The following is a 15,321-nucleotide window of genomic DNA, read 5'->3' on the forward strand; positions in this document are numbered from 1 at the left end:
ACGGTGGCCGGAGAGAGAAGAGAGGAGAGAGGAGAGATGAGAGTTCATTTATTATGATTTGAATATTTATGGAAGATGATTAAAGTTCATTAATTATGATCAATACTTTATATTAGAAAACAATTAATTTTTCTATGAAATCACATATTTATCAAATTAAATAGACGGTTGAGATTGAGTTGTATTGGTTGTACAAATGTAAAGAGTTTTATAATAACTCACCTATATATATATATATATATATATATATATATATATATATATATAGGGGACTAATTAAATGAGAACTAATTAGTTTGTGGTAACCGTGATGTCCAATCTCAACCACAAATCAATAGATAAATTAGAAAATTTATAATTTTGGTAATTTTGAATTAAAATTTTAATGCAAAAACATTTTAGCTATTTTAAAACTCTCCTCTTTTCTCTCTCCGTCCTCCGGCCACCGTCCTCCGGTGATGATACTTCGGTATCACAATTCATCTTATATGTGCTTGTGTATCACACTGGGGTCGTTTGTGTGGTTGATCGGAGATGTAACACAGTGGTATCCAAATGCATCTTATATGTGATTGTGTTTCACACTGTGTCTTTTTTTTAACAGACTTAATATCTTTAGGTATCACATTGGAATCACCAGAGGACAGTGGCCGGAGAACGGAGGTCGGGGAATAGAGAGAGAAGAGAGGAGAGAGCCGAGAAAATATCTAATATGTCATTGCATTAAAAAAGTTTATTCAAAATGACCAAAATTATAAATTTCGTAATTTATCTATTAATTTGTGGTTGAGATTGGATCTCACGGTTACCATAAACTAGTCAGTTTTTCTTTAAATAGACCCATATATATATATATATATATATATATATATATATATATATATAAGAGAGAGAGAGAGAGAGAGAAAAAAGAGAGAAAAGTTTAATTACAAATTCAATTTTCATTGTATACGTGAGCACTGATCTCGACCCTCCATCTTTTTTATCCAACAATTCACATTAAACATAGTTTTAATTAAAATTATTAATTAAGATGATTATGGGTAAAAAATGCATAGTTTCAATTCATGCCTACCTTTTTGATTAATGATTTTTTTAAATCAAACTATTTTAATTAACTAAGTATTTATTCATGATTTTTTTATAATTTTTATGATTTAAACATGATTAAATTTTTATTTATTTATTTTTTAATGTTTACCAAACGCTTATCCAGGTAATCATTTACCAAGTAAGAGCGAAACAAGAACAAATAGTCTTACCCGGTAAGTGAGGGTGACGACTCTTACCATGGTAAGAGCTTACCGGGTAAATTGTTGCATATGGTGCCGTTTTAGTGAACTAAAATCTTATCTGGTAAGTAAGTAATAGAGCTGAATTTTACCAGTAAACACTTACTGGATAAGTGTTTGATAAACAATAAAACAACCCCTTATTGAAATAATTCAAACTCAAATAGAAGTCTAAAATTAGAGTTGCCATCATGGTCTATTGTATGGTAAAGTTGTGTTCATATATTGTTGATGAGTTCCATAAATATTACAAACAACAACTCATTCACATATATAAAATGCAAATATGAATTTTATTGATTTATTTGATCAAGATAATATCATGTCACACCAAAATACAAAAGAACAATGACTTCAAATTCAATATCAGATGCATTCCACAAGAAAAGAGACCTGCAATCATGTGATATCAGCATTACCAACACTCGTAGAACTTTATGTCAACACGAAGCCTAAAATACACTTCGTCTTCAACCGCATCAGTCGTAATACTTGCAATGCCTCTGTGCATAAAGAAGTCCCCAGTTCCACCAACAATTGATAAATCTCGAATCTTCATCGTGCCACTATCTACCCCAATTACATGGAAGTTTCCATGATAATCCGTAGTATTAAGAATGAACGAAAACGCGAACCATGCTGTTAAGATTTTCTTGTTGTCATACAAGTATAAACCCTGAGCTCGACCAATCGGAAGGGAATGAAGATTATTGTCTAAAGTAATAGGGTTATCAAATACCACGACATCCCCAAAATGATTTTGGTCAGCCAATTTTGTCAGATTGCCCCATTGGGGAGCAGCCACAATAGTCGACGTTGCATTGGCTGCATTATTGCCATTGTAACGAATACTGTGGAAAAAAAAGAGTAGGTGTTTGCATGGTTTGTAGTGTTTATTGTTTCTTTGATGATTATCAGATGAAGAAAGAGTAAGAAACATGAAGAAAAAAACAAGTATACTTAAAGTTGTGTGTAAACCCATTTGGTCAAGATTATGTGGAAAGGAAAGGGGCAGAGAATTGGATTAGATGATTGAATAAAGTTGTAGGTTTCTTGAAAATCTCTTGGCCTTTTTATAGGCTATGGAAAAGATTTCAATTAATAAAAAGGAAGAGACATGGCATAATGAAATATAAGTTGTTGATTTGTTAAATGGCATATTATTTTACATTGATTCGATGTTTTATTCCATTAAACAATTTTATGGGATTAACTCAACTGACAATAAGATTTGAGTTTTTAGAGATCCTATTCAGAAGTCATGGGTTTGAGTCATGTAAAACCACTGAGAATTTTTCACTGAAATTAGCCAATGTGCATGTAAGATAATCCGAACACCCATGACTAAAAAAAATAAATAATCCTAAATAGGTTGGTTAATGCATACTCATTATATATGTATTCGATATTTTATAAATACATAGAATAATACTTGTCGAAATGGGCATATACATGAATATAAAAAGAATTAGGGATCATACATATTTGTGTTCCTTAAATTTGACTCAATTAATATCTGGTAGTTAATTATGAACTTGCAGTAGTTTATTGTTACATTCCCATATATCTAACTATTCTTTAAAAGCATCATAAAGTCATTTTGAAGGTATAAAAATAGGCTGATCTATTAACATCATATATATATATATATATATATATATATATATATATAGAGAGAGAGAGAGAGAGAGAGAGAGAGAGAGACTTAGGATCATGTGAGACCAAGGGTTTTTCGTGAGACCCATAAGACCGATTCTCAACCATTGGATTAGATCTACAATCTAAATATTCATAATCACAAAATTGCCACGAGACTTCTCAATAATCACAAAATTGTCACCGTGCAACTTTAGACCATTAGATCATTAGTTTATATGTTCATTGATCAACTTTATAAGCTAATGATCTAATGGCCTAAAGTTGCACGGTGGCAATTTTGTGATTATTGAGAAGTCTCGTGACGTTTATGAATGTTCAGATTGTAGATCTAATCCAAGGGTTGAGAATTGGTCTTACGGGTCTCATGAAAAACCCTTGGTCTCACATGATCCCAAGTCTATATATACATACTTATATATATATAATATATATATATATATATATAGAGAGAGAGAGAGAGAGAGAGAGAAAGAGAGAGAAAGAGCGAGAAAGAGATAGGTGAGTTATTATTCAACCATTTACATTTGTACAACCAATACAACTCAACCTTAACCGTCCATTTAATTTTATGAATATATAATTTCATAAAAGTTTTGATTGTTTCATAATATAAAGTATTGATCATAATTAATGAACGCTAGTCCTCTTCCATAAATATTCAAATCATTATAAATGAACTCTCATCATTTCCATAAATATCTCAATTAATTGGATCGCAGTGGTTGTACAAATAGACATGGTTGCATTTAAAATATACCAAATATATATATATATATATATATATACACCCAAATGTTATATTCCCATATATCTAACTATTTTTTAAAAAGTTTAAATCATCTTACCAATATAACGTCATCTTGAAGGTTAAAAAAAAGACTAATCTATTAACATTAGATTTATCTGTGTGCCCAATTTTCATATTTGATCCTTACTGTGTATCCTAAATCAAGTAAAGGATATTATGATCTAAAAATTCATAATTAAATTGTTTAAAGCTAATATTACAGGATATATTTACTTAATTATCCAAATCTGATTATTTTCTTCCTAAATAAATAAATAATAATCAATTTAAACAAACATCCAATGATCCAAACATTTTGTAGCGGGAGTTTCAAATACAAATCATTATTAACAGTAAATTTAGTCCTAATATTAAAAAATATTAAAAGAAAACCATTTTTTCCACATATTATTACAACTACTCAGCTGGTTAATATTTGATAAACGTAAAAAGTGATACAATATTATTTCTCTGTCATACTCGAACAAATCATACTCAGCTTTATTTGTGGAACGGAAAGTTAAAACATCACGTTCAATATTTTATTTTCGGTATTATGTGAAGTTATAATTTTCAAGAAGTGGTTGAAGGATAAGAAGTTTAAGCAAGGAAATTTAGTTCAAAGAAAGGGTATTTTTGTCATTTTCATTATTCCATTCCAATTAATTTGTAAACCAAACAGACAGATTCCAATTCATTTAGCAGATTACATTTCATTTTTTGTTAACCAAATACTTGATCAAACTTAATAACATTTCATTCTAATTTCTTCCAGGTTCAAATTTTTTTGACAGATTATATTCTTTGAAAAAACATTATACGAACCAAAAGCCCTAAGAAGGTTCCGGATGCATGTACTTCTGCTCTACTGTCCATACGTAATGGAACATAATTAGTTTTATAAAGTTTCAAAAGTGTAGATGTATATAAGGAGGTTCAGGAGAAAACCTTTAAATAACTGAAAAAATAAAAAATAGAACACTTTATCAACCGTTAGATTTGATGATCTGATGGATGTGATGAAACGGACCGTTACGTCAATATTTTTTAAATTTAAAAAACCTCACCTCCTTATTTTTTATTCAAAAAAAAAAAGAAAAAAAAAACAAAATTCTGCCAAAATAAATTACACAAAAAGAACGATCATTTTCTCATTAATATGACATTCACATTGATATACTTTTTAATTCACTTTTCGTCGTTTTCTGATTTTCTATTTATTTAACGTTTTCCCCTATATCTGACCTATGTGTGTGTATAGAGAAAAAAGAGGAAGATTTATACAAGAATGATACGTATTTAAGAAAATAAGATAGTGATTTTAGACCAATTATTTATTAAATAAAACTTTCTAAAATGGTCCAAAAGGGTATACGTGTTATTTGTTTCATGCAGATTACATGTGGAAATTCATTTATTTTTATAAAGATCATTTAATTAAGTATTTATTCATATTTTTTTATGGTTTTTATGATTTAATGATTAATTTTTTGCATTTATTTATTTTTTAACTTTTACAACGATTAGAATAAGTGTAATTTAGTTTTTCGTTTAAAATATTTATTTTTATTGAAGTAGTTTATTTAAAAAAAATATAATTTTTATAAAAAAAAGTGACATCCACAGTTAATCACTAAGATAAGTAAGAGCACACAATAAACGCTAATCTGATAAGTATTTAATAAAAAAAAACTTAAAAATCTTGTGAAATTCTTGAAAAACTTATCTTATGATTTATAAAAATCAAATCAAAGGAGAAATAAAAATTCTCTTGTGGCCACGGAGGTTTAAATGCGGTGATTCCGGGCTATCTGCAAAGTAGGTGATCGTTCTGGAATTAGTCGGCTTGCATAGCGAGTTAGATTTCAACGTTAATAAAAAATAATGTAAAAAAAAAACTGGACCAAGTATAATTCAGTCCCAGCCTCCCAGGCCACCAGACCATGCCCAATTTGACATTTGACCATCTCTATAGTTTGATTCACCCAACAACAGCAGTCTAAGCCCAACAAAGAAACAACATGGTCCAATAGCATTCTTCTAAGACTTGTTGGACTTGGAAGGGTACAAAATTTCTTATTATAGCATTGTAATTTCACTTTTTTTTATTATAAAAATGTATTTTTAAAATATTTTTTTTATTAGAGCATCGTATTTTCAAAAATTTACCCGTTAGAGCATTGTGTAATCTTTTAAATTAAATTTACTCATTATACCAGGTTTCTTTGTCACCTCATCCTCCACGTAGGCTGTCCACATGTATGAATGTGCTGATATGACATTTCTTATTATAGTTGTACTTTCAAAATTAATTTATTTTAATATCACCAATTTCTATTACATCATTGTACTTTTAATTTTAATATTTCTATTACATCATTGTACAATGTTGAAATAGAAATTAGTGATGTTATAAAAAAGTAATTTTGAAAGTACAATGCGATAATAAAAAAATGTCATGTCAACACATTCACACATGTGGACAACCTACATTGACAATGAGGTGGCAAAAAAACCTGGTATGATGGGTAAATTTAATTTTAAAGGTTACTCAATGCTATAACGGATAAATTTTTGAAAATATGATGCCCTAATAAAAAATATTTTGAACGTACATTGTTGTAATATGAAAAAACGAAAGTACATTGTTATAACAAGAAATTTTGTAAAAATAGGTTTTTATTTCACACATTTTACCTCTTACTGAAATAATTCAACTCAAATAAAAGTCTAAAATTAGAGGTGTCGTCATAGTCTATTATACGGTAAAGTTATGTTCATATTTTGTTGATGAGTTCCATAAATATTACAAACAACAACTCATTCACATATATAAAATGAAAATATAATTTTAACTTATTTATTTTATCAAGATATTAGTATGTTACAAGATAATATGATATAAGGATAGTATCACACTCACACCAACATATGTTTTTTAAAGGACACATTTACGACAACCAAAATACAAAAGGAAATGACTTCGAATTCAATATTAGATGCATACCACAGGAAAAGAGACCTGCAATCATGTGATATCAGGATTACCAACACTCGTAGAACTTTATGTCAACACGAAGCCTAAAGTACACTTCACCTTCAACCGAATCAACCGAAAGAGTTGCAATGCCTCTGTGCATAAAGAAGTCCCCAGTCCCACCAACAACTGATAAATCTCGAGTCTTCTGCGAGGACGGGTTTACCCCAATCAAATGAAAGTTTCCATGATAATCCGTAGTATTAAGAATGAACGAAAACGCGAACCATGCTGTCCATACTGTCTTGACATCATACAAGTATAGACCCTGAGCTCGACCAACCGGAGGGGAATGAAGATTATTATCTAAAGTAATAGGGTCATCCATAACCACCACATCCCCAAAATGAGACTGGTCAGCCAAATTTGTCAGGTTGCCCCATTGGGGAGCACCCACAATAGCTGATGTTGCATTGGCTGCATTCTTGCCATTGTAAAGAATATCATGGAAATACAAGACTAGGCGTTTGCATGGTTTGTAGTATTTACTATTTCCTTCATGATTATCAGATGAAGAAAGAGTAAGAAACATGAAGAAAAGAACAAGTACAGTTGAAGTTGTGTGTGCGCCCATTTTGGTCAAGATTATGTGGAAAGGAAAGTGGATTAGATGACAGAATGAAGTTGTGAGGTTTGTTGAAAATCTCTTCCCCTTTTTATAGGCCATGGAAAAGATATGAATTAATAAAAAGGAAGAGACAAGGTACAATGAGAGTAGCATGAAGTACAAGTTGGCGATTTGTTAAATTGCATGCTATTTGTATTAATGATTTTGATGACAAAACGATGATAGAAGATGTCGTTTTATGCAAAAGACTTCTTACCAAGAAGCCTTGTTGTCCATAGTGAAAATAAGGATCAAGGAAAAATTAAGGGGACGTTTGTTTTTTAAATGTGCTGAAATCTGAAGTCTTATTTCACTTCTGATTAATAAGAGGTGACGCTGAAGTCTGAAATCTGAATCTGAATCGATAAGATTGTTTGTTTTTATAAACTGAAAAACATTTGTAGTCTGAAATCTTAATCACTAGTTTGTTTTTGTAAAATCAAGTGCAAACATTTTGTAAAATTCTCTTGATTTTCAGAAAATTTTCATTGCCGAAATCAATCTCAACAATTGATTAACAGATGGAACACAGTAAGAACCTTTCAGATACCTATCAAACTTTCGATACTATCAGGAATGCCACCAGTGAGTTTGTTTGCGGAGAGATCATACTTTTGATAGAGAATAGATCGCCGATAAAAATTCTTTTTCACATTAATCTTCTAAGCTAACATATATGTACAGAAATTACACACACACACACATGCAATGCACACACACACACACACACACACACATATATATATATATATATAGAGAGAGAGAGAGAGAGCTGGAGGGGATACATTTCACATGTGTGATGAAAGAACGGTGACGTCCGTGGTGGAGAAAGGGGAAATAAGAGGGATTAATATATTAATTTATCTCTTATTTATCCAGATTCTATTAAGTGCTAAGATGCTCTGAAGAAAAAAAATACAATCTGAATTAACAAACGTCGGAATAAATCAGATATAAATGGTAGTAAGTTTAAATAAAAAAAATACAATCTGAATTAACAAACAAAACCTAAGTAAGTTTAAATAATTAAAAAAATAAATAAAAATAATTATAAAATATGGAATGCAAACAAAGTAAGGGGTGTTTGGGATTGCTTATAAAAATAACTTATTGATTTATTCCGATGTGGCACCGAGTGTTTGGATAAACACTTTATACCGATGTCAAACCGATAATAAAGAATTTTTGAAAAAGTTAAAACATTTTTACTTATAATAAGTTGATAATAACTTTTGCAGAAAAGAAATAAACAATCCCGAACACTTCCTAAATGGGTATTGTTTTGAAATTTGTTAGGTATATGTATATTTCATTCTAACCGTCGAAGCATTAATTTATGTTTTTATTAAAGTGATTATGGGTAAAAAAAAAATGCATTTAATTTTAATTCAGGCCTATCTTTTTTATTTATAATTTTCTTTTTTAATTAATATTTTTTTACCTTCTTAAAAAATTAAAATAAATTATCTTAATTTTTTTTAATATTTTAATCAAACAAATTATATATAAAAAAGGCAATTTTATTCTATTCGATATTACATCCATCTAGATATAGTTTTTATTCCGTCTTAACCTTTTTTCTACGTGAAATGTCACGTATGTGTTATATTATGATTATTTATGTACTTTCAAGTGTGTACAATTACTTGACAACGCAAGTCTGTAACTCAACATCACCTTTTTCAACACTTTTTTCGACATCGTAAGGCATCACGTTCTTCATCACTTTAACCCAACACCCATCGAGGTTGATCAAGAATCCATCGAGACCGAGCGAGAGCCTATCAAGACCGTAGTCTTGGTACAAGTGTAACATGCTCCGATTGTAATGACCATACTAAACACTGAACCTTCACTTAGGAAAAACGAACACTTACATGAAAAACACAACGAACATTCATGTGACAAACACATGAAACCTTCATATATCTCATAATAACTAAGCTAAAGAAATTTTAAATGGGTTCCCATTGATGCATATGATTATCCCATGTGTTGTTGGGCTTTAATGTTTTAGAGTTACGTTGGTTTGACTAACCAAACGAATCTAGTAAATCTTACTCGAAAGTAGGATTTGAAAAAAAAGTATTTTGGATGAAAATCTTAGCTTAACCACTAAGATCGAGAGGTTGTTGCAGTGAAAATTGAAGACCGAGGGTTTGTGCACAACACAAGATGTATGTTGGTTAAATCAGTTAAATGGACGGAGTCTATACCGGTTACGGAGAAGACTAACCGGATAAGCCGATCTTATTGAGCATGTTTTTTTTTTAATTCTAACTTCTTTTTTATATTTAAATATATTAAACTATACAAATGATATAAATTAAATAAAATATTATATCAATTATTAGTCTGAAACCAATTTCTTAAAAATGTTATCTTACATTAATTCGGTTTTTCATTTCATTTAACCTTATGAGATTAGCTCAACTGAAAATAAAATTTGAGTTTTTAAGGATCCTTTTCAGATATCACGGTTTGAAAAAACCACTAAAGATTTTTCACTGGAATTAGTTGATGTGGGTGTAAGATGACCCGGACACCCACTATTAATAAAGAGAAATCCTAAATAGGTTGATTATTACTTGTATTCGATATTTTATAAATACATTAAATAATACTTGCCGAAACGGGCGTATACGTGAATATAAAAAGAATTAGGGATCATACTTATTTCTATTGCTTAAATTTGACTCAATTACTATTTGGTAATTAATTGTGAACTTCCGTAGTTTATCGTTATATTCCCATATATCTGACTACTTTTTAAAAACGTTTAAATCATTTTACCAACATAACGTCATCTTGAAGGTTAAAAAAAAGACTGATCTATTAACATCATATATATATATATATATATATATATGCTCGATGTTATATTCTCATATATCTAACTATTTTTTAAAAACGTTTAAACCATTTTACCAATATAACGTCATCTTGAAGGTTAAAAAAAAAAGAGTAATCTATTAACATCAGATTTATCTATATGCCCAATTTTAATATGCGATCCTTACTCTGTATCCCAGATCACATATAAGCTAAAGTAAACGATATTATTATCTAAAAATTCATAATTAAATTAACCAGTTGTTCAAAGCTAATATTATAGGAAATGTTTACTTAATTATCTAAATCTGATTATTTTGTCCCAAAATAAATAAACAGTAATCAATTTAAACAAACATCCAATGATCCAAAATCAGGAGTTTCCAATATCATTATTAACAGGAAATTTAGTACAAATGAATATTAGGTTTTATAAATATATCAGTTGTTCTATAATAAAATTAATGAGCATAATAAATGGACTCAACTCTATCATCTTCCATAAATATAACGATCATAATAAATAAAATCTAATTATTTATTTCATAAATATCTCGATTGTTTTATAATATAATGTTTGTATTTGAAACTCTCACACCCTTTAATACAATTTTATTAGGTTTTTAGCTTATTTGGATTTATATTCTATTATTTTTATCTAAATACATTTAACTGTATAAAAAACTAAAAGAAAACCATTTTTTCTACATATTATTACAACTACTTAGCTGGTTAATATTTGAAAAACGTAAAAAGTGATGCTATATTCTTTCTCTATCTTACTCAAATTAATCATATATTTGACTTAGCTTTATTTGTGGAACTGAAAGTTAAAACATCACGTTCAATATTTTATTTCCGAGTGTTCTGTGAAGCTAAAAATTTCTAGAAGTGGTTGAAGGATAAGAAGTTTGAGCACGAAAATTTAGTTCGACAGAGGGGCAAATCTACTAAGGGGACATCTGGCTCGCAGGATTCTGATGGAATCTAATGTAATTGGAATGATCAATTTCGTTGATCGAATTCTATCATGACGTTTGGTTTACCTATGGAATTGAATTGAATTTCATGGATTTCATCATTCCATCATTCCGAGGAAGTAATTGAATTCCATTCCACCCAGTATTCTTAAAATGACAAAATTATTAAACCCTAGAGTCTGATTAAAACTTGTGCCCCCTCATTCACGTTTTCACAAACTCAAACACAATTTTCACATATTTGAATACGATTCTCTCGATCTCGCTTAGAATTCTCCTTGTTGAGGACTTTTGACCGATTTGGATTCACAAATCCTGTTCGTATGATTCTCTTTCATGCTTACCTTCTTCGAAGATGATTTGCTTATGTGATCGATTTTTATATCTGGTTTTGGGAGTTCAGTTTCTTTGTTTGGTTTTGAAATCGATTTTGCTTTCAAAATCGATTTTTTTCTTTTACGAACAAGCTCCAATTCGTTGTTTGCTTTTATGAACAACTTCATTTAGATTTTGAAATCGATTTTTTTGTTGGTTTTTTTTAATCAGTTTTTATGTTGGATTTTGTTCTATTTTTGTGCTAGTACCATCCACTACCTGGTAATCATATTGTAGTTCGATTTTTTTGTTTGTTTTTTTTTTTTTCTACTAGTAACATACATTTTATGTTATATATGATTTATAAATGGTAATTTACAAAAAAAAAAAAAATTCAAAGAAAGGTATTTTTGTATTTTTCATTTTTCCTTTCCAATTAATTTTGTAAATCAAACAGACATATTCCAATTCATTTGGCAGATTACATTTTATTTCTTGCCAACCAAATACTTGATCAAAATTAATAACAGTTCATTCCAGTTTCTACCAGATTCCAATTTCTTTGTCAGATTCTATTCTTTCAGAAAATATTATGCGAAATTATAGCCTTCGCTTGAACCGAAGAGAGTGATGACCAACCACTCAGAGTAAAGGTCGAGAAGACAACACTTGATTTCGGAGCGAAAGAAGATGGATCCATTTAAGAAGAATAACCAAACGTCCCTAATACATATTGTCTTTTAAAGATGTTTTGGAGATTAAATTGTATCAAAGTGATAATGTTCATTTGAAAATTGAAAAGAAGTGATCATAGTCTTTCATACAATCAAGATTTGTCAAAAATTGCGGCTTTGACTGGTCAAACGAAAAGTAGATGGGTAGTTTTGTAACTTTTACAAATAGTTGACAAACAAGTGCATATGTGAATCCGTTAATTAGTTCATATGTCAATCAATTAGTTAGTTCTAAGGGTGGAGATCCATTCTTACGTTTATTACCTTAACTCTACTTTTCACCGAAACTCAATCCCCCTCTCTCTATATAATTTATTGTAAACTTGAAAATACATATTATTAAAACAATACTTACGATTTCGTAAGTTTGTTGTATAAAATTTTACCTAAATAATTTATAATATCTGGTCATTTATCTTATCGTGTGATTATAAAGGGGGATTAAGAATATTACTCGATAAGAGTTTTACCCAGTAAGTAAGGGTGATGACCCTTACTTTATAAGTGGATGATAGACGTTTACCAATAATCCATTTCGATGGTCTAAAATATTACCTAATAAGGTAAGTAAGAACAATGATTATTGCTGATAAACACTTATTTGGTAAGTATTTCATAAAAAGAACTTTAAAAGCTTAAAAAAAAACCTTAAGAAATTCTTGTAAAAATCTAAGAAAAACTTTTTATGAAACTAAATATTTAAAAAAAAAAAATTAGACATATATATATAACCGGTCCCAAACCAGGCCGGCCCAATTTGACGATCTCTGCTGTTTGAATGACCCAATAACATCAGCCGAAGCCCAACAAAGAAACAACATGGTCCAATAACATTCTTCCAAGATTTATTGAAATAATTAAACTCAAACAAAGGTCTAAAACTAGTGTTAACATCAAGCTCCGATTCACATATGTTTTGGATCGATTTCTTTATGTATATTATTTCCATTCTATAATTAAATATAAAATATAATTAAGATATACGAGAGGAAAAAACTCATCACCACAATGCTTTTATAAAGGTATGGGGAATTGAATACCACCTCCTTGCTTTTTGTTGGGTCTACACAGTTCAAAAAATGTCAAAAATTAATTGGAAAATAATATATACAGGGTCCTAAAGTCTAATCAAATAAGAACTGTTTTGTATGCGGTAACTGGGAGATCCAATCTCAGCCACAAATCAAAGATTAAATTAGAAAATCAATAATTTTTGGTAATTTTAACTTAAAATATTAATTAAGGGAATTTTAGGAATTTTATAAATATCCTCTATCAACTCTCCGCGTTCCTCCCTCCGGCGAATCTTATTTGCCAAACCTTATTCCGATGAACATTTTGTGAACACAAGATACACACTGTGATATCTACAAACGATATTCACTATGATACCCAGATATACATACAAAATGCACAATGTGATTTCTTTTGTAAAACAATGAAAATAACGAAAATGCACAATGTGATATATTTCATAAAACAAAGAAAAATACATTGTGTTACACGTGAAACATTGTGAACGCTATCACTATGATACACTTTGATTCACAAACGTCTTTAAAATACAATATATATTAGGTAATTGATACACTAGATATCTAATTTTGATTAAATATTTCCTTCAAAAAAATTTAATTAAATATTTTAATTATTGTCAAAAATAGAATTACTATATTACTCTTTTTAGCTTATTTAAAGAAAAAAAAATCCTTAAATATCTTAAACGAGTGGTTCACATTGGATCTTACGGTTAGTACAAACTAATCAATTCTTTCTTAAATGAGCCCATATATATATAGGGTATATTTCTTTTACAACCTTGTGTATTTGTACAACCCTTGCAACCCATTTAATTAGGGATGGCAACGGGGCGGGGATGGGGCGGGGTTTGCAATCCCCGGCCCCGGCCCCGGTTTATATCTACAGTCCCCGGCCCCGGCCCCGGTACCCGGCGGGTGCAGGGATTTTCTTTTCGGCCCCGGTCAACTATCGGTCAACCCCCGGTCAACCCCCGGTCAATACCCGGTCAATGTGTGTTACTGTTTGACGAAAAGAGAAAAAACTGACCTCGATTACCAATACCGGTGGTTGTGGGTTGTGGCTCACTGCTGCAACTCGATGAAGAAACGGCTAGGGTTGTCGATTACTCGATGAAGAAGACGACTATAATTAATTATTGTTGCGGGTCTTGTGTGGATGTGTCGATGTGATGCTAGTCGACGGCAACAACAATCACGGCGAGTCGGCAACGAGGGTCAAGGGAGGGTCTGCCGTATGCGTACCTGGATGGTCAACCGGTCAAGGGAAGGGAGGCCTGGAACGACGGTGGAAGTACCTGGATGGAATGAAATATTGTAATGGACAATGGAGGGTATGGAGTTTGGGCTGGATTGCTGAAACCTGGATGGAATATTGGAATGGACTATCTTAGTCCAGGWAACAAAAGCCCAGTCCCCATAGCCAAAGCCCAAATGTGAAAATTAAAATAGCCTAAGTCAATATTACCGGGTACGGGGCGGGTCGGGGGATACAATACCCGGCCCCGGCCCCAACCCCGGTTTGCCTCTATCGGGGATCCCCGGCCCCGGCCCCGGTACCCGTTTTAGCGGGGAATCCCCGTCCCCGTCCGGGTCGGGTGAACCGGGTTCCCCACCGGGTCGGGCCAAATCACCATCCCTACATTTAATTGAGATATTTATAGAAATGATGGGAGTTCATTTATTATGATTTGAATATTTATGGAATATAAATAAAGTTAATTAATTATGATTAATACTTTATATTAGGAAATAATCAAAACTTCTATGAAATGGACGGTTGAGATTGAGTTGTATTGGTTACACAAATGTCAAGGGTTGTATAATAACCAACCTATATCTATACTATATTATAAAGCATTTGGCTAAAACTCTTAAAAACTCTTAAACTCTTAAAACTCTTAAACCCGTTCATCCCTACACAATTTCATCCCTATCCGATTTCATCACATAACTGAATTCGTGTAACTAACTGCAGATAAACACAATCAAATACAGGATAAACATCTCATTTTAAATATAAAAAATCTAAAATATAATT

General features: G+C 30.7%; 2 protein-coding genes across 2 annotated transcripts in view; both read right to left on the minus strand.

Moving 5' to 3' along the window:
• Positions 1-1,707: 1,707 nt before the first annotated feature.
• Positions 1,708-2,274, minus strand: LOC112528628 (disease resistance response protein 206-like). The gene has a single exon (XM_025139650.1). The coding sequence runs from the start codon at positions 2,272-2,274 to the stop codon at positions 1,708-1,710; it is 567 nt and encodes a 188-aa protein (XP_024995418.1).
• A 4,508-nt stretch (positions 2,275-6,782) lies between these two features.
• LOC112527939 (cation/H(+) antiporter 18-like) overlaps positions 6,783-15,321 on the minus strand; it is a 19,975-nt gene continuing 11,436 nt past the window's right edge. The window contains exon 5 of the mRNA XM_025138802.1: positions 6,783-7,296. Coding sequence (XP_024994570.1) covers positions 6,783-7,296 — 514 coding nt within the window. The remainder of the gene's footprint in view (positions 7,297-15,321) is intronic.

This window comes from Cynara cardunculus (genome assembly GCF_001531365.2).
Source record: "Cynara cardunculus var. scolymus isolate 2C chromosome LG 15, CcrdV1, whole genome shotgun sequence".
Lineage (NCBI taxonomy): Eukaryota > Viridiplantae > Streptophyta > Magnoliopsida > Asterales > Asteraceae > Cynara > Cynara cardunculus.

What these genes read in the sequence shown, in the direction of transcription:
- LOC112528628 (XM_025139650.1), bottom strand. Translation starts at nt 2,274, where the DNA reads ATGGGTTTACACACAACTTTAAGTATACTTGTTTTTTTCTTCATGTTT.